Source organism: Halichoerus grypus, chromosome X (genome assembly GCF_964656455.1).
Source record: "Halichoerus grypus chromosome X, mHalGry1.hap1.1, whole genome shotgun sequence".
NCBI classification, from domain to species: domain Eukaryota; kingdom Metazoa; phylum Chordata; class Mammalia; order Carnivora; family Phocidae; genus Halichoerus; species Halichoerus grypus.
Genome location: NC_135727.1, coordinates 65,753,910 through 65,778,035, shown reverse-complemented (window position 1 = coordinate 65,778,035; position 24,126 = coordinate 65,753,910). Strand labels below are relative to the sequence as shown.

Below are 24,126 nucleotides of genomic sequence, written 5' to 3'. Positions count from 1 at the left end.
TGTCCACTGACTAATGAATGAATAAAGAAGTAGTAGTATATATACAATGGAATATTATTCAGCCATAAAAAAGAATGAAACCTTGCCATTTGCAATGATGTGGATGGAGCTAAAGACTATTATGCCAAGCAAAATAAGTCAGTCAGAGAAAGACAAATACCATATGATTTCATTCATGTGCAGAATTTAAGAAACAAAAATGGCGGCGGAGGGGGGGGAAGAGAGGTAAACCAAGAAACAGACTCTTCACTATAGAGAACAAACTGATGGTTACCAGAGGGGAGGTGGGTAAGGGGATGGGTGAAATAGGTGATGGGATTAAGCAGGGTACTTGTGATAAGCACTGGGTGTTGTATTTAAGTGTTGAATCACTAAATTCTACACCTGAAACTAAATTTACATTGTATGTTAACTAACTGGAATCTAAATTAAAACTTGGAAAGAAAAAAAATGCTGTATTTCAATAGGCTTGCAATCTGCTCCAAATGTATGTGAAGCCTTAAGTAATGTTTAACCTTTAGGCAGAAGGAAAAAGTAAGAATATTCCAATTTCCTAAACATTTTACATAATTATATTCACAAAGTTAGGACAAAGCTTAAGGAGAGAAGAATTTTGGTAGTCCTCCAGTGTTAAGGAGACCATGATTAAGGTTCATGTTCTACCAGAAAGAATGACAAGGTTCATACACCAGGCTCTCAGTTGAAAGCCATGGATGGAGAGGATGGAGAAAATGGGAGAAAAACAATCCTGAAGAGACAGTAGCCCAAACATTTTCTAAAATGAATTAAGGGTACTGACCCACAGATTTACGAAGTCCTGCAATCCAGAAAACAGGAGCAATATAAATAAAAACATTAGGAGAAAAGTCTTAAAATCCATCAGAGAAAAAAACACACTGCCTTCAAAGAACAATAGTAAGAATTAAATCTGATTTTTCCCAGAAACTATGGAAGTAAAAGACAATGGGATAACATTTCCAAAGTGCTTAAAGAAATCTAGAAATCTATACCTGGTAAAATATCCTTAAAAAATGAAGGAGAAATAAAAGGATTTTTTTGGAAAAATTAGGAAAAAGCTAGAAAACTAACAAACCACAAATCACTTAATAACTGTATCTGCCCTTTTGCTACATTGTTCAATTTCAAAATACCACTAATTGAGACCATCTCCAGACACTGAAAAATTTCCTAGGCATAATAAATTTGTTAATACACCAAACCATAAATGAACATTTTCAACTTAAATTTTGAAATAATTTGAAATAAGTAAGACAGAGAAAGACAAATTTGTATGATCTCTCTTACATGTGGAATCTAAAAATAAACAAATTTTATTTTACTTTTTTAAGATTTTTTTTTAAAGATTTATTTATTTATTTATTTATTTATTTATTTGACAGAGAGATAGAGAGAGAGCACAAGTAGGCAGAGAAGAAGGCAGATGGAGAGGGAGAAGCAGGCTCCCTGCAGAGCAGGGAGCCCGATGCGGAACTCGATCCCATGACCCTGGGATCAGGACCTGAGCCGAAGGCAGCCGCTTAACCTACTGAGCCACCCAGGCGCCCCTTTTTTAAGATTTTATTTGTCAGAGAGAGAGAGAGAAAGCACAAGCAGAGGGAGCGGCAGGCAGAGGGAGAAGGAGACTTCCCACTGAGCAAGGAGCCCGATGCGGGACTCAATCCCAGGACCCTGAGATCATGACCTGAGCTGAAGGCAGATGCCCAACCAACTGAGCCACCCAGGCGTCCCAAAATAAACAAATTTTATACACACACTCACACACAGGCTCATAGATACAGAGAACAGATTGGTGGTTGCTCTGCAGAGTAGGGCAGTAAGGGGTAGGAGAAGTGGGTGAACTTTTTTTAGTTTAAATTAACTGAATAAAAAATAAATTTTAGGATTTGAAAGAACATATGGTTGGATATTTTTCTTGCAGTCTTCTTTCTTATTGGGAATAGGTATTTATTATTAATTTTTTAGCTCACCATTCCATGGCTGAATAGATGAACTCTCCTGGCTCTGAGCTGGCTTTTAAGCAGTAAATCTGTTTTCCATATTATACATAAACACTGTTTTGAGAAAATATCATTTTCCCAAATGTCTTTCATTTAAACCAAAAGCTTAATTTTTTTTCAGCATGTTTCCCTTCAAGTATCTCTATTAAATCACTGACATAGTAAAATAAAATGGGGAAACATACACAAAGATTTACTAAGGATGATATTTCCAGGGGTTTTGATTTTTGTTTATATGTACTTATATTTTCTAAATTTCCTTTAATTAACTTATATTGCTTTTATCATCAGAAAAAACATTTTAAGGGATTAAATTACTCATATTGATTGTAATCACCTTCAAATTTCTTAGCCAATTCTTACATAGTACAATCCATTTTCAATAGAGTTAAATGTTGAACTAGATGACCTCTAAATTACTTAGATGATGAGATGAGAAGGCAGGGCAAATGACTTTACCATCAAACCACTGGGCAGATTCTCTAACAGCCTGGGCTACAACTGATTCCAATATGTCAATGTCAGGACCCCTTGGCTGAGCAGCACAGCTCTAGAAACAGTACATTTGTTTACCTTGTTGATTTGTTCTACAGAGTCACTGCTTATATACTCGGGGTGGGGGATAAACTGTGTTCAGTAACTGAAATTTAGACCCTTACCTATCTGATGTCACTGTTAACTATCCTTGCAGCTTATATAGGCATCAATTTTCAGATGTGAGAAAGTAACAATCTGCCCTGCCATTCAAGAGAATGGGACAACATATAAAAAGCAGCTACAAAGTTCACAGGAAATAATATTTCTACCTAGGACATGCTGCAGCTGTAAAATGTCAAAATAACTCCTGTCTTGGCGCCTGGGTGGCTCAGATGGTCGGGCGTCTGCGTTCGGCTCAGGTTGTGATCCTGGGGTCCTGGGATCAAGCCTCATGTCAGACTCCTGGCTTGGTGGGGAGTCTGCTTCTCCCTCCGCCTGCCCACCACCCCCACACCACCCCCGTGCTCATGCTCTCTCTCTCTCAAATGAATAAATAAAATCTTTAACAACAACAACAAAAATAACCCCTGTCTTTGAGTAACTACTGTTTCCTTACTCAATGATCAGTAAGATGTCTAAAATTGTAGACTGATTCAAATTTTATCACTAAGAAGGAAACAATCCATTCTTGCCTGGAAGATCTAAGTCATTCAACATATAAGTACAATTTCTAAGTAGCCTCAATTTACAACTAAAGTACAGAGCTTCAAATAAAGAGTTTGTGAAGACAAAATCCCACATTTATCTGAATTCTGTAGAGTTTCCAGGAGACAGAACCCTGTGTCCACTTCACAGTCCAGACCTGATGCTGATCCCTTTTCACTTAGCCTGGTTTTGCTTTAAGTTTATCAAAACCTTGCTTCATGTACATTTCACCTAAGCTTCACCCTTCCTCCAAATTGTATAATAACTCTATCTTTCCTTAGGTAAGATGTCCCATGGTTCTTCTGGTGTGCAGTCTCCCTTGTAGCAATGATCAATAAACCTGTCTTTATTAGACTGCAGGTTTGTCTCTGGTGGTGTTTAGCTGATTGGACTAAGATAAATGACATAGAAATATGATTCCAAAGATACTGAAACTTGCATTAATAAGAGAGCAGCCTCAAGCAAACACTGTAGAGAAAATACGAGAATGTGAGAAAATAGATAAATTAAAATGCAGCACCAAGGACTTATTATAAAAAGAGGATACTAAACAGAAGAACGATGTGTGTTTCAGCTACAAACTGGGCTTGGCTGCTTCCATGGATATAATTCTGGGGGGAGGAAAAAAGACAAAATTAAGTATTTAAATATACATTAACTTTTGGTATTCTAATCCTAAAATGGGCTATTTTTGAGCCCTATGAAATTATTAATTCACCTGATGTATATAAGCATTGGGTCTGTGGCATTCATCAATAAATAAACTGGACAAAAATAAACATTATTTCTGTGTTATTTATTATTCATTTGTCTTTTCATTGTACTTATACTATGTTCTCAACAACAGAATATATGAGAAACCTAATATTTCAGTGTACAAGACCATGAGGTACAATAATGTAAACTCCATGAAGACAAAGATTGTTTTTCTTGTTTATCACTGTATCTAATAATACTTAGCACAGTGGCTAGAAACAGGAGATGTGCAAGTACTTGAGCATTTCAACTCTATTTAGTTGAAAGCTGACTTTCATTCTTAGCCAGCTTAGTCAGAAGGACTCACCAAATGTGATAAGGATAAAGAACTTTCCACTTTTAAGAGCACGTTTCAGAAATTGAAGCTCATCATCCAAGACAGATTGAAAAGTCAAAACTAAACCTAGTTCCTTCACATCTTGGCAATGGTGTCACAAGATAATTATTATTAAGGTTAACTTTGGTATATAATGGAAAGAAATTCTGAACTTCCCTTACCACATGTCCTGTGTGCGGATTTTTATGAGCATATGGTGGTCCTCTTATATGGTTCCACATCTGACCAGATGTCATAGCAAGCACAAAACACTAGGAAACAAAAATTAAGGAAATACTCATATCATGGTGCAGCTGCTCCTATACTGATCAGATTAATAGGTTTATGAAAAGCATGTCTGCTCAAGTAATACATGAACAAATTTTTTTAGATGAATAATTTTTGAGTAAGGCTTGTATTTCATAAGAATCAATAATACTTACTCCAAAAGGAAACCCCTATTTTAAAACTATAAATAAGCTGAAAGATGTTTAAAAATTGAAAACTGAAGAGCCTTTTATGAGAATATTTTCAAAAGAACTGCATATTTTCTTAGGGGTGACATTCTATCATTTAGGTTGGACAAAAAAGGAGTACAACAAGTTCCTCCAAACTCTGGCCATGCTAATAAGATATTGGAGGAAACAAACTGATTTTAAGGCATGAAATAAAAATATATAAAATCCCTCTCACAGGTAAGAAATAAAACAAAATGCTACCTAACAATACAATATTGTATGCAAACAATTTTTTTAAAAGTTTTGAGGTGGTTTATTTTCTGAGGTTGTTACCCTTCTAGATATATTTATTACATTCAAAGTATTTAAAAATCATTGTTTTTTACTACTTATCTAAATACAGAATTATTTAAATTATCATAGTTCTTTAAATAATTATCTCCTAAATAGTTTACTGTATCAGTATTTGAAACACTTTTGTCTTCATTTACACAAGACAGTACTCCTGAGAAATGTGTAAATTCTATTGAAAAAAATCAAATATAGGGATGCTGTTATTTAAAATACATCTTATTAGTCTTTTATTTTAAGCTTATAAAAATTTTTAATTTATATATATTTGACATACAATATTATATATATGCAAACAATTTTTGTTCTAAAATTCACTTACCAAAGCTGCAAAAGCCCATCCAGTTTTATTAAAGAGAAATTCCATATTGCTTCGTCGAAGATACACAAGTCCACCAATAACAGCTAAAAGCAATCCCAACATAAGAGGACCAGCATAATTTGGGGGTCTAATTACTCTAATCTAATGGAAAGGAAAGAAAAATGTTTTAAGCATGGAATTTACTTGTTAATTATATAGGTCAAACTAATTCAAAATGAAAGCAATCAAAATTAGTGTGGTTATTGTTGTGATGAGCACCGGGTGTTGTATGGAAATGTTAAATCATTATATTTTACACCTGAAACTAGTATTTCACTGTATGTTAACTGGAATTTAAACAAAAATTTTAAAAAATTAGTGTGGTTATATTTTCAGGAAAAATCATACTTCATCCTAATCAAAATAGTCTACAAGGTATCCCAAAATGGGATGGGATAGGTACAATATTCTGTTTAACTACAACATAACATCTTTTAGATTAAGAATTATTTGCCAAGTATCACTAGATAGTCCATGGACTTAATAAATAAGGTCAAAAGAGTGGTTTCCATGCTGAATCCAATAAGGTAATAGAAAATGTTTTATAATTTCACTCTTTCATCAGGATGATTCTATTAAATGCTATTTATGAAGGGGGTGCCAGACCATTACCACCTCAGTGATACGGGGATGAGACCAATTAGGACCTCCCACTAAGACTGGAAGTGGATAATGGAAAAGTAACTTTCTACAAGGTCGGGAAACTTACGTTGACGTCAGTTCTGTCAGCAATCCACCGGGCAATCTGTTCAGCTGAAAAACCACGCACCTGCAACTCATATGTATCACCTCGCTTGGGTTTCCCTTTTGCAGGAAAGTTGATGAAAGTTGGAGCTGAATTCATGTTTAGCTGAATAAAAAGAAGTCCATGAAAATATAAGTTATCAAGAGAATAATCTTAACAGCAAATATGACCTTGAAATTTAGGCATTTTACAAAGACGAGGAAGCCCAGATTTAGGTAGGTCAAGTGACTTGCCTAAGGAAAATGAAAAGTGGTGGAGTCAGAATTCAAACCCAAGACTGCCTGTGACCTTAATTAGTACACTTTACTGACCAAATATTAATTCCTGGCTAAGAAACGTACACTCTACTCCTTTAGAATGGAAAATCTCCCATATCACAAACATTTTAATCTGTTCAGAAATTATGTAAAAAAAATACATTTGCAAGAACTAAAACTGCCTTTTGTAGCTGAAGTAAGCTCCAAATAGAGTACATTCTCAATCGGGAGTAAACAAGATAGCGCTCTAAAACTGCAGTGAAAACCAATACAAGGGGCGCCTGGGTGGCTCAGTCATTGAGCGTCTGCCTTCGCCTCAGGTCAGGTCCTGGGATCGAGCCCCGCATGGGGCTCCCTGCTAAGCGGGAAGCCTGCTTCTCCCTCTCCCACTCCCCCTGCTTGTGTTCCCTCTCTCGCTGTCTCTGTCAAATAAATAAATAAAATCTTAAAAAAAAAAACAATACAAAATAGTAGTCATATGCAGAAATAGTTAATTCTGAAAGTTTCATAAATGTTTACTGATAAGCATCACATTCTCTATGTGACCATGGTATGCTTAAAGAAGACAACATTGGAATTATTTAGGTAAAGAAACCATAACTGACTCATCTGCATTATATCTTTCCCGATATAACTGTATTTGTAGGAAAGATAAAGTCTAAGTCCAGGGAAAAGATGCTGACCAACAGATGCAAACATTCAGGTCCCCTCAACAGGTAACCCTATAAGGGAGATTAGCTTGTATAAGACATTTATAATTTAAGGACATCAGACAATAAAACAATCCAACTCCCTTGCTTTGATTCTATACTCACAATAGAACCCTCTAACAGTAATTTTTTAGACTTTCCCATAAGGAAGGAGGGTATAGTGATTAATGGATATGATCATTTTGGTCTCCTTGGCAGTATAATATGGCAAACTAATGAAATAATAGCTGAGTCCTTTAGTTACCAACGTCCACAGATTTTTATTTTTTTTTAATTTTATTTTGTTATGTTATGTTAGTCACCATACAATACATCATTAGTTTTTGATGTGGTGATCCACGATTCATTGACAGATTTTTAGTTTGGTGAGTGTGCACAAGGTCTCCAGAACTAGATAAATTCCGGCTACATTGTTAAAAATTCAATTTCTGAGTCTGAAAAGCTAAGAACCAGACCCTGGACCGTGTTCACTCCACCAAACTGCTACCCAAATTTTATGTCGAAATCCTTTTTTTTTATTTGTATGTATGTATGTATATATGTAATCTCTACACCCAATGTGGGAGTGCTCAAACTCACGATCTTGAGATCGAAAGTCTCATGTTCTTCCAACTGAGCCAGCCAGGTGCCCTTAGGACAAAATCTTCAATATTTATACCACTTTTGGATTTTTTAAAAATTGTGTAAAAATCTAGGTAATATATGAATCCATTTCCCTTATGAAATAAAAAAAGTTACAGGATTATAAGGACCAACTGCAGTCAATTCTAGCAGCCACTATTATTTCTAGACCTTTCTGAATTTATTCATATACATGTGTGTATACCAACAGAAAACACAATATTGCTTTGCATCTGCTTTAACACAAATGGTATCATATTAACTATAATATTCTACAAATTGCTTTTTATATGCAGCCATGTGTGAGGGATCTATCCGTGATAGTGTGTGTGTGTGTGTGTGTGTGTATTAACCTCACTCTTATAGATTACCAAGTAACTATGCTATTGTTGGACTTTAGTTTTTTCCAAATAAATATAATGTTGCAATGAACAGCCACATATATATCTTCCTGTATATCTGGTGAGAGTTTTTCTCCAAAAAATGGACTTGTTAGGTCATAGGGTAGAAACGTTTTAAATTAAAATGGATAGAGTCAACTTGCTTTCCAAAGTGGCTGTACCAATTTATACTTCTACCCGTCAATTAGGAAGGTATCTATTTCTCTATATTTTTACCAAAAGTTCATATAATGGGTAAATATTGTACATCACCATTCTTGTAACTTGTATTTTCATAATTACTAGTGTAACAACTTTATACCAAATCAGCCCTTTAAAAATATTTTGTAGACTAAAGATACAATCAACAGAGTGAAAAGGCAATCTATGGAATGGGAGAAAATATCTCCAAATCATATATCTGATAAAGGGTTAATATCCACAATATAACAACAACAACAACAAAAAACCCAACAACAACCAAAAAACCCTAAACAGACTAAAAACTGGGCAGGGATGTGAATAGATGTTTCTCAAAAAAAGATAAACTGGGCAACAAGCACATGAAAAGATGCTCTACATCACTAATCATTAGGAAAATACAAATCAAAACTGTAATGAAATACCACCTTATTCCCATTAGAATGGCTACTATCAAACAAAACAAAACAAAACAACTTTACATGAGGATGTAAAGAAACTGGTACCCTTTGTGTACAGTTGGTGGGAATATGAAATGGTGCAGCCACTACGGAAAACAAGATGGAGGTTCCTTAAAAAACTAAAAATAGAACTATTACATGATCTAGGAATTTCAATTCTGGGTGTATATACCTAAAAGGATTGAAAGCAGGGTCTCCAAGAGATATTTGTACACTTACGTTCACAGTAGCATTACTCACAATAGCCAAAAGATGGAAGCAACTCAAGTGTCTATCAATAGATGAATGGATAAATAAAATGTGCTATATACATACAATGGAACATTATTCAGCCATGCTACAACATGGATAAACTTTGAGGACATAATACAAATGTCACAAAAAGACCAATATTGTATAATTACATTTATTTTTTTAAGATTTTATTATTTATTTGACAGAGAGAGAGCAAGAGAGAGCACAAACAGGGGGAGCAGCAGGCAGAGGGAGAGGAAGAGGCAGGCTCCCCGCTGAGCAGGGAGCCCGATGCGGGGCTTGATCCCAGGACCCTGGGATCACGACCTGAGCCGAAGGCAGACTCTTAACAGACTGAGTCACCCAGGCGCCCCATACAATTACATTTATATGAGGTACTTACAGTAGTCAAATTCATAGAGACTGAAAGTAGAATAGTAGTTGCCAGGTGCTGTGAGAAGGGGGAATGGGGAATTATTTAATGTGTAATGAGTTTCAGTTTTACAAAATGAAAAGAGTTCTGGAGATTGGTTGCACAACAATGTGAGTGTACTCAACACTAGTGAATTTTAAATTTAAGGTTGGCAAAGATAGCACATTACATGTTATATATATTTTCCCACATATACTGTGGCATATGACACTACTATTTGGAGAAAGATTTTAATTTCTTTTTTTTTAAAGATTTATTTGTCAGAGAGAGAGAGAGAGAGAAAGAGAGAGAGGGAGAGAATGCACACACGCATGCACAAGCACGAGGAGCGGCAGGCAGAGGGAGAAGCAGGCTCCCCGCTGAGCAAGGAGCCTGATGCAGGACTCGATCCCAGGACCCTGGGATCATGATCTGAGCCAAAGGCAGACGCTTAACCAACTGAGCCACCCAGGCGTCCCAAGATTTGAATTTCTTCCACAAATGGACATACTACCATCCTTATACGACTAACTCTAAATATAGTTCTAAAATGGGCATCAATTATGAAAAGCTATTTGATGTAGAAGAAAACTAGTTTTGTATTTTTATAAATCACTAACAGAAATTCTTTGTGTATATTGTTAAAATAAGTGGAATTACAGTTTTTAATTTCTAAAACAATCCCAACTTGAATAATAGACAATGAGAAAGCAATTTCTTAAACTCTAGAAATTGTTTCCTGTGGTCTAATAAAGGCTAAATGCACTAATCTTTGGGGTTGTAGCATGTTTTATAAATGTACTGGTTTTGATTTATGGGGCTGTGACTGGAATATGACTGGCACAATGACATACTGTAAAATGGGAACATTAAGCTGTTTGATATTTACTGAACATCCATTATGTACTCAACACTGACAGCTACAGGATGTTGACTCTGCTCTTAATTAAGTGACTATATTCTAAGAGGAACTGTCAAATAACTATAGGGCTAATTCTACTATAAGGTAGAATGTGGATACATGTATAATAGAAATGTAAGGAAAATAGTATGGCAACACAAGAAAAGGGATGACTCACATTTCATCTAGAGGATCTGAAAAGGCTGCAAGGGAGTATCTGAAATGAGGCTTAAAGGTACGTAGAATTTTAAGAGAGGAGAGAAAGGGAGTAAGGATACTTCATGTTGTAGGAAACAAGCAATGATGCTGAAATAAGAATGTATGATGTAATATAAATATGAGAAAGATGGTTACGTGTCTGTAGTAAAGAGTGAATGAATGGAAAACTAAGGAATTTTGGCTTTAGTCTATATGCCACTATTTTCAAAAGTATGTTCCATAGAATATAAGCAAAATCCTCCATTAAATAGTCCAATAATTTGGGAAATTCTGCATATCACAGCCCAGTACTGGATTTGAAAGATAACATATACCAGCATGTTAAAGTCTATGAGAAGTCCTGTGTTGGGAGACAATTCTCCATAGGTTTCTTGTGTTTCTGCACATGCTGCGTGCCGAGGAATTGACTACCTTTGTTCTGGATGATTTTCTCAAGGGTGTTTGTATAGCCTTAGGAAATAGAAATATACCTCCTCCAAACCAAAGGGCATGCATGCTTACAACCCTTTATAGAAGGATTTCCCAAAGCTTGGAGATACTCTCCGATAATGCACACCATTGGCCTTCATTGCATCGTCCTATGGAAAGTGGGGCTTAGGGAAATGGTGCAAGAAAGTGCTGATACTCTGTATACCGTTGTTGCTGTGAATAATTAAGTCCTTTAACTCCGACCCAGGAGTATCATTTCTTCTGCCAGTATCTATGAAACCATAGCAGGCTAACTCATTAGCTTATAAGTAGAATAAAGCCCTCAGATCCTTCATAGATCATGATACCCTGATGTAAAAAATAAAATTTAATTTTGTTTACCCTCAAGGTTCCCAAATTTAATTTTCCCCAATTATTCTTATTAATACTCTACAGAGAGATGCCTGGGTGATTCAGTTGGTTAAGCATCCGACTCTTGATTTCAGCTCAGGTCATAATCTCATGGTCCTGGGATTGAGCCCTGTGTCAGGCTCTGCACTCAGTGGGGAGTCTGCTGGAGATTCTCTCCCTCTCCCTCTGCCCCCTCCCCCAACTCACATGCACGCTCTCTCTCCCTCTCTTAAATGAATAAATAAATCTTAAAAAAATACTCTCCAAAACAACCCCTGGAAACTGTTATAGAGGTAATAGGGAGAGTGTACTATATGGATGGTGGTAAGTGAACCAGTTGAAAGGCTACTGTATTAGTTCAAATGAAAGAAGATGCTATCCTGTCCCCTAAGGGGGGAGAAAAAAGCTGAGAAACTCTTGTGAAGTTCATAGTCCAGGGGTAAAGTCTCACTAAAACACTGAGACCTAATCATAGGACCATAGAACGTACCCCCTTCCCCCTTCCCACCACATTACTAAAGGCCAATTTACAGAAGTTCATTTTAACCAGTACATCATGTCTGGCTATGAAAAAAAAATTACAAGGCATACCAAAAGTAAAAAAAAAAACATGATTTGAAGACACAGAGCAAGTATCATAACTAGATATGACAAGGATGTTGGAATTATCAGACAGGGAATTTTTTTTTTAAAGATTTATTTATTTATTTGAGAGAGCGAGAATGAGAGAGAGAGAGAGTACATGAGAGGGGGGAGGGTTAGAGGGAGAAGCAGGCTCCTCGCTGAGCAGGGAGCCCGATGTGGGACTCGATCCAGGGACTCCAAGATCATGACCTGAGCCGAAGGCAGTTGCTTAACCAACTGGGCCACCCAGGCGCCCCCAGACAGGGAATTTTTTAAATCTATAGTTAATATGCTAATGGCTCTAATGGATAAATTATACAGCATGCAAATACAAATGGGCACTGTAAAAAGAGAGATGGAAATCCTAAAAAAGAACCAAAAAGAAATGCTGGAATGAAAAACACTGTAACAGAAAGAAAAATGCCTTTGATGGGCTTATTAGTACACTAGACATGGCTGAGGAAAAAAATCTCTGAGCTAGAGGATATATTAACAGAATCCTCAAAAACTGAAAAGCAGAGAATAAAGACTAAAAAGAACAGAACAGAAAATCCAAGGACTATAGGTCAACTACTATAAAAGATGTAACATACACATAATGGGAATACCAGAAGGAAAAGACAGAAAGGAATAGAAGAAATATTTAAAACAGTAATGATTGAGAATTCCCCAAATTAACATCTGACTCCACACCATAGATTCAGGAAGCTCCAAAAACATCAAGCAGAATAAATGCCAAAAAAAGATACTCAGGCATATCATCTTTGAACTATAGAAAGTCAAAGATTAAAAAAAAAAAAAAAAAAAAAAACCCTGAAAGAACCCAGAGGAATAAAACACCTTACTCAGAGAGGAAGAGAGGTAAGAATTACTTCCAACTTCTCTTTAGAAACCATGCAAGCAAGAAGAGAGTGAAATATTTAAAGTGTGAAGAGAAAAAAAACCACCAACTTAAAATTCTGCACCCTGAGAAATTATTCTTCAAAAGTGAAGGAGAAATAGACTGTCTCAGACAGGGGCGCCTGGGTGGCTCAGTCGTTAAGCGTCTGCCTTCAGCTCAGGTCATGATCCCAGGGTCCTGGGATCAAGCCCCGCATAAGGCTCCCTGCTCGGCGGGAAGCCTGCTTCTCCCTCCCCACTCCCTCTGCTTGTGTTCCCTGTCTCGCTGTGTCTTTCTTTGTCAAATAAATAAATAAAAATCTTTAAAAAAAAAAAAAAAAAAAGACTGTCTCAGACAAACAAAAACTAAGGGAATTTCATGCAAGAAATGTTAAAAGAAGTTCATTAGAGACAAGGAAAATACGAAAGGTCAGAAACTTAGATCCACATAAAGTAAGGGAGAGCACTGAAGAAGAAATAAGTGAAAATAAAATAAATGCTTTTCTTTTTCTTTTTAAGATTTTATTTTTGGGGCGCCTGGGTGGCTCAGTTGTTAAGCGTCTGCCTTCGGCTCAGGTCATGATCCCAGGGTCCTGGGATAGAGCCCCACATCGGGCTCCCTTCTCCGCGGGAAGCCTGCTTCTCCCTCTCCCACTCCCCCAGCTTGTGTTCCCTCTTTCGCTGTGTCTCTCTCTGTCAAATAAATAAATAAAAAACCTAAAAAGGGGCGCCTGGGTGGCTCAGTTGGTTAAGCGACTGCCTTCGGCTCAGGTCATGATCCTGGAGTCCCGGGATCGAGTCCCACATCGGGCTCCCTGCTCGGCAGGGAGTCTGCTTCTCCCTCTGACCCTCCCCCCTCTCATGTGCTCTCTCTCTCTCTCATTCTCTCTCGCAAATAAATCAATAAAATCTTTAAAAAAAAAAGATTTTATTTTTAAGTAATCTCTATACCCAACATGGAGCTCGAACTCACAATCCTGAGATCAAGAGCTGAATGCTCCACTGACTGAGTCAGCCAGGTGCCCCTATTTTTCTTATTCTAAATTTACCTAAGAGATAACAGTTTATTCAAAATAATACTAACAATGTATTCAATTGTGTATGCATTTATGTATGTTTAAATATAAATGAAATAAATGACAGAAATGATACAAGGGATGGGAGACAGAAGTTAGGAATATTTTTTTAAGTTACTCACACAACCCATGAAGTGGTATAGTGTTATTTGAAAGTGGACTTGGGGGGGGGGTGCCTGGGTGGCTCAGTTGGTTAAGTGTCCAACTCTTGATTTGGGCTCAGGTCATGATCTCAGGGTTGTGAGAACAAGCCCGGTCTTGGGCTCCATGCTCAGGAGAGAGTCTGCTTGGGATTCTCTCTCTCCCTCTCCCTTTGCCCCTCCCCCAGCTCTCTCTCTCTCTAAAATTAAGTAAGTAAATCTTTAAAAAAAAAAAAAGAGGATAAAGCAGAGGGAATACACGCAGTTCAATCTACGAGGCCAGCACTATCCTCATACCCAAAACAGACAAAGACATAAGAAAACTATAGATTGAGGTCTCTCATGAACACAGATGCAAAAATTCTAAACAAAATATTAGCAAATTAAATCATTAATGTACAAAAATAATTATATACCACAACCAATGAGGATTTATTCCAAGCATGCAAGGGTGGTTCAATATTAAAACTCAATTAATGCAAAGAAACAACAAGTGTTGGTGAGGAAGTGGAGAAAAAGGAACCCTCCTGCACTGTTATTGGGAGTGCAAACTGGTGCAGCCACTGTGGAAAACAGTATGGATACTCCTCAAAAAGTTAAAAATAGAACTACCCTATCATCCAGTAATTGCACTACTGGGTATTTACCCAAAAAATACAAAAACACTAATTCAAATGGATACATGCACCCCTACGTCTATAGCAGCACTATTTACAATAACCAAGATATAGAAACAGCCTAAGTATCCATCAATAGACAAATGGATAAAGAAGGTGTAGTACATGTATGTGGTATATGTATGAATTGGAATATAATTCAGCGATAAAAAAGTATGAAATCTTGTCATTTGCAATGACATGGATGGAGCTAGAGAGCATAATGCTAAGTGAAATAAGTCAGCCAGAGAAGGATATGATTCAGTCATATGTGGAATCTGAAAAACAAAACAAATAATCATATGATTCAGTCATATGATTCATATGATTCATATGATTCAGTCATATGTGGAATCTGAAAAACAAAACAAATAAGCAGAGGAAAAAAGAGAGAGACAGACCAAGAAACAGACTCTTAACAGTAGAGAACAAACTGATGGTTGCCAAAGGGGAGGTGGGTGGGGGGATGGGTGAAACAGGTGATGGGGATTAAGGAGTACACTTGTGGTGAGCATTGTATGATGTATGGAATTGCTGAATCACTATACTGTACACCTGAAACTAATATAACACTGTATGTTAACTATATTAGAATTAAAATAAAATTAAAAAATCAATTAATGCAATCTATCATAACAATAGGCTAAAAAAAGAATCACATTATCTTATCAATAGATACAGGAAAAGCATTTGACAAAATCCAAACCTATCCATGATAAAATCTCTCAGTAAACTAGGATTAGAGGGGAGCTTCCTCAACTTGATAAAGAATGTCTACAAAAATCCTACAGCTAACATTATACTTAATGATGAGAAACTCCAAGGTTTCCTACTAAGATCAGGTACAAGAATGGCCTTTGTCACCAATCCTTTTCAATATCATCCTAGAAGTTCTAGCTAATGCAATAAGATAAAAAGGAAATAAAAGGCATATACATTGGGAAGGAAGGAAAAAAAAGCTGTCTTTGTTCATGGATGACATGATTATCTAAGTAAAAGATCCAAAAGAATCAACCAAAATAACTCCTGTAACTAAGAAGCAATTATACCAAGGTGACAGGATACAAATTCAATATACAAAAGTCAATTGCTTTCATACATACCAGCACTGAACAAGAGAAATTTGAAATAAAAAACAATACCACTGACATTAGCATCCCCCCCAATGAAATATTTAAGTATAAATTTAACAAAATAAGTACAAGATCAATATGAGGAAAACTAACAAAACTCCAATGAAAGAAATCAAAGAACTGGCGAGGGACACCTGGGTGGCTCAGTCAGTTAAGTGGCTGCCTTGGGCTCAGGTCATGACCCCATGGTCCTGGGATCGAGTCCCGCACTGGGCTCCTTGCTCACCGGGGAGCCTGCTTCTCCCTCTGCCCACTCTGCCTGCCACTCCCCCTGCTTGTGCTGTCTCTCTCTCTCTCTCTCTCTCTCTCTCTCTCTGACAAATAAAATATTAAAAAAAGAAGAAGAACTAGTGAAATGGAGAGATAGTTCATGTTCAAGGATAGGAAGACTCAATACTGTCACGATGTCTTCCCAGCTTCATCTATAGTTTCAATGCAGCCCAGTCAAAATCCCAGCAAGTAATTTTATGGATATTGACAAAGTCATTCTAATGTTTACACGGAGAGGAAAAAGACTCAGAAAAACCAACATAATACTAAAGGAGAGCAAAACTGGATAATTGTCACTACCCAGGTTCAAGCTATGGTAATCAAGAGTGTGGTATTGGCCAAAAAACAGACAAATATATCAACGGCACAAACAGAAAACCCAGAAATAACCCACATAAATATAGTCAATTGATCATTGACAAAAGAGAAAAGGCAATTAATGGAGAAAGGGGGGCGCCTTGGTGGCTCAGTCAGTTAAGCATTGGACTCTTGGTTTTAGCTCAGGTCATGATCTCATGGGTCATGAGACTGAGCCCCACGTCAGGTTCCACACTCAGTGGGGAGACTGCTTGAAGATTCCCTCCCTCTGCCCTTCTCCCCACTTGCTCACTCTCTCTCTTCTCTAAAAATAAATAAATTAAAAAATAAAAATAAATGGAGAAAAGACAGTTTTTTCAAAAAATGGTGTTAAAACAACTGGACACCCATGAGCTAAAATAAATAAATAAATAACCCATCTAATCTAGACACAGACCTTATACTTTTCACAAAAATTAATTCAAAATGGATCACAGACCTAAATGTAAAAGGAAAAAATATAAAACTCCTAGAAGGAAACATAGGAGAAAACCTAGATGACCATGGATATAGTGACTTCTTAGATACAATACCGAAGACTTGATCCATGATAGAAATAACTGGTAAGTAGTACTTCCTTAAAATCAAAAACTTCTGCTTGGTGAAAAACAAAGTCAAGAGAGTGAGATGACAAGCCACAGACAAAGAGAAAAAATGTGCAATACACACATCTGATAAATGACTGTTCTCTAAGATATGCAAATAACTCTTAAAATTCAACAATAAGAGAACAAATGAGCTGATTAAAAAATGGGCCAAAGACCTAACAAACATCTCATTAAAGAAGATGTACGAATGGTAAATAAGCTTTTGAAAATGTTCCCTAGGAAGGAAACAATTAATAAAACTAAGAGGCAGCCTATGGAGTAAGAGAAGATACTTGCAAATAACATTATCTGATAAAGGGTTAGTATCCAAAATTGATAAAGAACTTCTCAAACTCAACACCCCAAAAAACAAATAATCCAGTTAAGAAATGAACAGACATTTTCCCACAGAAGACATCCAGATGAAAAGATGTTGAACATCACTCATCATCAGGGAAATACAAATCAAAACCACGATGAGATACCACCTTATACCTGTCAGAATGGCTAATATTAACATCACAAGAAAAACAGGTGTTGGCAAGGATGTGGAGAAAGGGGAACCCTCTTACACTGTTGGTGGGAATGCAAACTGGTGCAGCCACTCTGAAAAATAGCATGGGGGTTCCTCAAAAACTTAAAAATAGAACTACCCTATGACCCAGCAATTGCACTACCGGATTTACCCAAAGGATACAAAAATACAGATTTGAAGGGGTATATGCACCCCGATGTTTATAGCAACATTATCAACATAGCAAAACATGCAAAGAACCCAAATGTCCATCAATTGATGAATGGATAAAGAAGATGTGGTATATACACAATGGAATATTACTCAGCCATCAAAAAGCATGAAATCTTGTCATTTGCAATAATGTGGATGGAGCTAGGAGTGTATTATGCTAAACAAAATAAGTCAGTCAGAGAAAGACAAATACCATATGATTTCACTCCTATATGGAGTTTAAGAAACAAAACACATGAACATATGGGAAGGGGGAAAAAGAGTGAAACAAACCATAAGAGACTCTTAATGATAGAAAATAAACTGAGGGTTGATGGAGGGAGGAGGGTGGGGGATGGGCTGGATGGGTGATGGGCATTAAGGAGGGCACTTGTTATGAGGAGCATTAGGTGTTGTATATAAGTGATGAATCACTGAATTCTACTCCTGAAACCAATATTTCATTGTATGTTAACTAGAAATTAAAAATTTGAAAAAAAAGTCTTCTTTACCTATTTAAAGAAAAAAAAGAGAAGATGCTCTACATGATGTGTCATCAGGGAAATGCAAATTAAAACAATAGTAAGATACCACTACATGACTATTACAATGGCCAAAATGCAGAATACTGACAACACCAAATACTGATGAATATGTGAAGTAATGGAGACCCTCATTTATTGCTCTTGGAAATGAAAAATGATACAGCCAGGCTGGAAGATTATTTGGCAGGTTCTTACAAAACTAAACATACTCTTACCTTATGATCCAGCAATCACACTCCTTGATATTTACCCAAAGGAGCTGGAAACTTATGTCTGCACAAAAATCAACATATGGATGTTTATGAGGAGTTGTATTCATAATTGCTAAAATGTGGAGGCAATCAAGATGTCTTTCAATACATGAAATGTATAAAGAAACTCTGGTACATCCAGACAATAGAATATTATTCAGCACTACAAAGAAATGAGCTATCAAGTCATGAAAAGACATGGAGAAACTTTAAGTACTATTAGTAAGTGAAAGAAGTCAACCTGAAAATTCTATATACTGTATGATTCTAACTATATGACATTCTGGAAAGGGCAAAACATGGAAATGGTAAAAAATTCAGTGGTTACCAAGGGTTGGGGGGAGGGATGAATTGGCAGAGTATGGAGGATTATTAGGACAGTGAAAATACTCTTTATGATACCATACTGATGGATACTTATCATCACATATTTGTCTAAGCCAAGAGAATATACAAGAACAAGAGTAAATACTGATATAAACTATATACTTTTGGTCATTATGATGTGTCAATACAAGTTCATCAACTGTAACAAATGTACCACTCTGGTGGGGAATGTTGATAACGGGAGAGGCTACCCATGTGTGGGGGCAAGGGGTATAAGGGAAATCTCCATATCTGCCCCACAGTTCTTCCGTGAACCTTAAGCTGCTCTTAAAAAATCTTAATTTTAAAAAATACAAGTGCAAGGGACACCTGGATGGCTCAGTCAGTTAAGCGTCTGCCTTTGGCTCAGGTTGTGATCTCAGGGTCCTGGGATGGAGCCCTGCATCGGGTTCCCTGCTCAGCAGGGAGCCTGCTTCTCCCTCTCCCTCTGCCTGCCACTCCCCCTGCTTGTGCTCTCTCTCTCTCTGTCAAATAAATAAAATCTTTAAAAAAAGCTGTAAAAAAAAAAAAATACAGGTGCGAGAAGTCATGACTGATAGAGCCAATGGGTATGGGATGCAGAACACAGGAAAAGGGTTAAGCTTTGAACAAGAAGGAGATTTTCCACTAAGTCAGGAAACAAGAGGGCAGACAGGTACCTAGTTCTACTAAGAACTACAATGTGGCATAATGGTGGGATTCACACTGTGATTTAAAAATTTGCTTGACTAATGATGTATTGTAGGGTGACTAACATAACATAATAAAATTAAAAAATAAAAAAAATAAAAAGTTACTTGATAAACTGTAGAGTTAAAACTGGTTAAAATGGTAACATTTGTATTATATGTGGTTTAAAATAATAAAAAAATATAAAACCTACTTGATTACTACCCATCTTCTATATTCTAATAGGTTACCATCCACCATTACATTTCATAGCTAGCTCAAGTTCAGCTTTTATTTCACTAACTACTCTAGATCTCATATAAGATAAGTCCTATTTAAAACTTCTTGTTGCCTGGGTGGCTCAGTCGCTAAGCGTCTGCCTTCGGCTCAGGTCATGATCCCAGGGTCCTGGGATAGAGTCCCGCATCAGGCTCCCTGCTCTGTGGGAAGCCTACTTCTCCCTCTCCCACTCCCCCTGCTTGTATTCCCTCTCTCGCTGTGTCTCTCTCTCTGTCAAATAAATAAATAAAATCTTTAAAAAAGAAAAAGAAAAAGAAAAAACTTCATGTGGCCAGAAGGAGTTAAGATGACAGAGGAGTAGGGGACCCTAATTTCATCTGGTTCCTGGAATTCAGCTCAATAGTTAACAAATCATTCTGAACACCAGAGAAATCAACCAGAGATCTGAGAAAAGAATTGCTGTAATTCTACAAATAGGAAAGAGACCACTTTTTGCAAGGTAGATGAGGAAATGTGAATCCAGGGCGATATATTGGAAGATAAAACCAAAGCGAGGAGGGAGCTGCCTTAATCCAGCTACCAGAAAGTATTACAAGCAGTGGAGGGCAAAATCGGAACTTTAAGAAGTATGCTCCAGTGGGGAACATCCCTGCCTTAAAGGTGCTCAAGTGGTGAAGCGGGGCAGAATCCCAGATGGGAAAGGGTGGTCTCAGGATTCCCGGGGTCACAAAAAGAATGGGGGTGCCTGACTGCGACAGAGTTCCCAGGCATCAGAGCAAGGAAGCCGGCTGCAAACAGCAAGCTTAGGAGCCAGCTTTCTTTTCTTTTCTTTTTTTTATTTTAAGATTTTATTTATTTGAGAGAGAGAGACTGCACAAGCAGAGGGAGCTGCAGGCAGAGGGAGAAGCAGGCTCCCCACTGAGCAAGGAGCCCGATGCAGCACTCGATCCCAGGACCCTGGGATCATGACCTGAGCCGAAGGCAGATGCCTAAGGGATTGAGCCACCCAGGTGTCCCGAGGAGGCGGCTTTCTGCTCGATGTTGCCATAAACCATGAACCACTGCAGAACCACTGCACGGTCGGGTAACTGCTCTCCAGGAGAGGGCCCAGCAAACGGCAGAAGCATGCCAAGATGCCCCTCCTTCCCCTGGGAGGAATGGCACAGGTCTACACCACAGGAGTCTGTAAAGTTTGGAGACTCCAAACAGGGTCATGTACCTGAGAGAAAAACACTCAGTCATAGGCTGAGTGAATACAGAGTTCAGACGGAAACCAGGGAAACAAGAGTGATTGACTGATTTTCTGTGAGGGCTCACTGAAGAATGGGAGGTGCGAACGTTCAACTCCAGGCTAGAGATCGGGGTGCTGCAATTTTTATCCCCCCATCGGTGATGAAAGCCTTCAGGGAGCAAAACATAGTGCAATCTGGGAGCCGCTTACACTGAGACAGGCCCCCTCGCAAGGGAGGGACAATTCCACCACAGCAAGAACACCTGAGAATCAGTGCAACAGGCCCCTCCCCCAGAAGATCAACAGGAACAACCAGCTAACACCAAGGTTACCGATCACAGAGAATTGCAAAACTTCAGCTCTAGAGAAAACAGTATATAGCATTTGTGGGTTTTTTTTTTATTCTTTAGTCTTTCAGTTCTATTATTGTTTACAGCTATTTCCTTATTTAATCAATTCTTTTTTAAGTCTTTTTTAACTTTTATGTTTATATTTACATTATGTATACATATATATTTTATTTTTGGTTTCCTTTCATTGTATTTTATTTTTGTATATATATGTTTTTCTTACTTTCCTAATTTGGGATCTAGTTTTTTTTTTTTTTTAAATAAACAAACCACAATAAACCCAGGATCTAATTTACTGTTTTGTTCTGTTTTACTTCGTTTCATTTTTTTCTTATTTTGTTTTGTTTCTCTTTACTTCTTTTTTTTTTTTTTTTTTTTTTTTAAAGATTTTATTTATTTATTTGACACAGAGAGAGAGAGAGGGGGATCACAAGCAGGCAGAGTGGCAGGGAGCGGCAGAGGGAGAAGCAGGCTTCCCGCGGAGCAGGGAGCCCGATGTGGGACTTGATCCCAGGACTCTGGGATCGTGACCTGAGCCGAAGGCAGACGCTTAACGACTGAGCCACCCAGGCGCCCTGTTTTGTTTCTCTTTACTTCTGATTTGTTTTGTTTGTATTTTTCTGGTGTTGTTTTTGCTATTTTTGTCTTTGCTCTCTCTTTCATCTAATCTTTTCTGGACATAATGACAAGACAGAGAAACTCACCCCAAAAGAAAGAACAGGAGGCAGTACTCACTATCAGGGATTTAATCAATATGGATGTAAGTAAAATGTCAGAACTAGAATTCAGAACGATTATAAGGATACTAGTTGGGCTTGAAAAAAGAGTAGGAGAATCCCTTACTGGAGAAATAAAAGAACTAGAATCTAATCAGGCCAAAATTAAAAATGCTATCCCTGAGATGCAGTCAAAAATGGAGGCTCTAACTGCTAAGGATAAACAAGGCAGAAGAGTCAGTGATAGAGAAGACAAAATGATGGAAAATAAGGAACCTGAGAAAAAGAGAGAAAAAACAACTACTGGATCACGAAGGGAGGATTCGAGAAATCAGCAATACCATAAAGTGAAGTAACAGGGGTCCCAGAAGAGGGGAGAGAGGAAAAGGGGGAGAGGGAGGGAGGGAGGGAGGGAGAGAGAGAGAGAGAGAGAGGGAGGCAGGGAGAGAGAGGGGGGCAGAAAGTTTATTTGAACAAATTATAGCTGAGAACTTCCCTAATCTGGGGAAGGAAACAAGCATTCAAGTCCAGGAGACACAGAGAACACCCCTCAAAAATCAATAAAAATAGATCAATGCAGGGGCGCCTGGGTGGCTCAGTCGTTAAATGTCTGCCTTCGGCTCAGGTCATGATCCCCAGGTCCTGGGATCGAGTCCCACATCGGGCTCCCTGCGCCGTGGGAAGCCTGCTTCTCCCTCTCCCACTCCCCCTGCTTGTGTTCCCTATCTCACTGTGTCTCTTTCTGTCAAATAAATAAATAAAATAAAATAAAAAATAGATCAATACCTCGACATATAATTGTGAAGCTTGCAAATTTCAGAGATAAAGAGAAAATCCGGAAAGCAGCTCTGGACAAGAGGTCCTTAACCTACAAGGGTAGACACATAAGGCCGAGAGCAGACCTGTCCAAAGAGACCTGGAAGGCCAGAAAGGACTGGCATGACATATTCAATGTGCTAAATGAGAAAAACATGCAGCCAAGTATACTTTATCCAGCAAGGTTATCATTCAGAATAGGAGAGATAGAGTTTCCAGGACAAACAAAAACTAAAGGAATTTGTGAACACTACATCAGCACTGCAAAAAATATTAAAGGGGATGGTTGAGCAAAGAGAGATCCCAAAAGTAACAGAGACTAAAAGGGATCAGACACAATCTACAAAACAGTGACTTTACAGGTAATACGATGGTACTAAATTCATATTTTTCAATAATTACTCTGAATGTAAATGGACTAAGTGCTCTAATCAAAAGACACAGGGTATCAGATTGGATAAGACCGTGGGGTGCCTGGGTGGCTCAGTCGGTTAAGCATCTGCCTTTGGCTCAGGTCATGATCCCAGGGTCCTGGGATCGAGCCCCACATGAGGCTCCTTGGTCAGTGGGGAGTCTGCTTCTCCCTCTCCCTCTGCCTGCCACTCCCCTGCTTGTGCTCTCTCTCTGGCAAATAAATAAATAAAATCTTAAAAAAAAAAAAACAAGACCCATCAATATGCTGTCTACAAGAGACTCATTTTAGACCCAAAGACACCTCCAGATTGAAAGTGAGGGGGTGGAGGACCATTTATCATGCTAATGGACATCAAAAGAAAGCTGGAGTACCAATCCTTTTATCAGACAGACTAGATTTTATTTTTTAAAATATTTTATTTATTTATTTGACAGAGAGACACAGCCAGAGAGGGAACACAAGCAGGGGGAGTGGGAGAGGGAGAAGCAGGCTGCCCACAGAGCAGGGAGCCCAAGCAGGGCTCGATCCCAGGACCCTGGGATCATGACCTGAGCCGAAGGCAGATGCTTAATGACTGAGCCACCCAGGTGCCCCGGACAAACTAGCTTTTAAACCAAAGACTGTAATAAGAGATAAAGAAGGAAACTATATCATAATAAAAGGGTCTATCCAAAAA

At 37.9% G+C, this 24,126-nt stretch overlaps 1 protein-coding gene across 2 annotated transcripts in view; it reads right to left on the bottom strand.

Moving 5' to 3' along the window:
• MAGT1 (magnesium transporter 1) overlaps positions 1 to 24,126 on the bottom strand; it is a 62,820-nt gene that overhangs the window by 11,346 nt on the left and 27,348 nt on the right. For both annotated transcript variants that reach the window (XM_078065030.1, XM_078065031.1), the window contains 4 exons: positions 6,152 to 6,292; positions 5,404 to 5,544; positions 4,455 to 4,544; positions 3,748 to 3,811 (listed from right to left, as the gene is read on the bottom strand). In XM_078065030.1, coding sequence (XP_077921156.1) covers positions 3,748 to 3,811; positions 4,455 to 4,544; positions 5,404 to 5,544; positions 6,152 to 6,292 — 436 coding nt within the window. The remainder of the gene's footprint in view (positions 1 to 3,747; positions 3,812 to 4,454; positions 4,545 to 5,403; positions 5,545 to 6,151; positions 6,293 to 24,126) is intronic.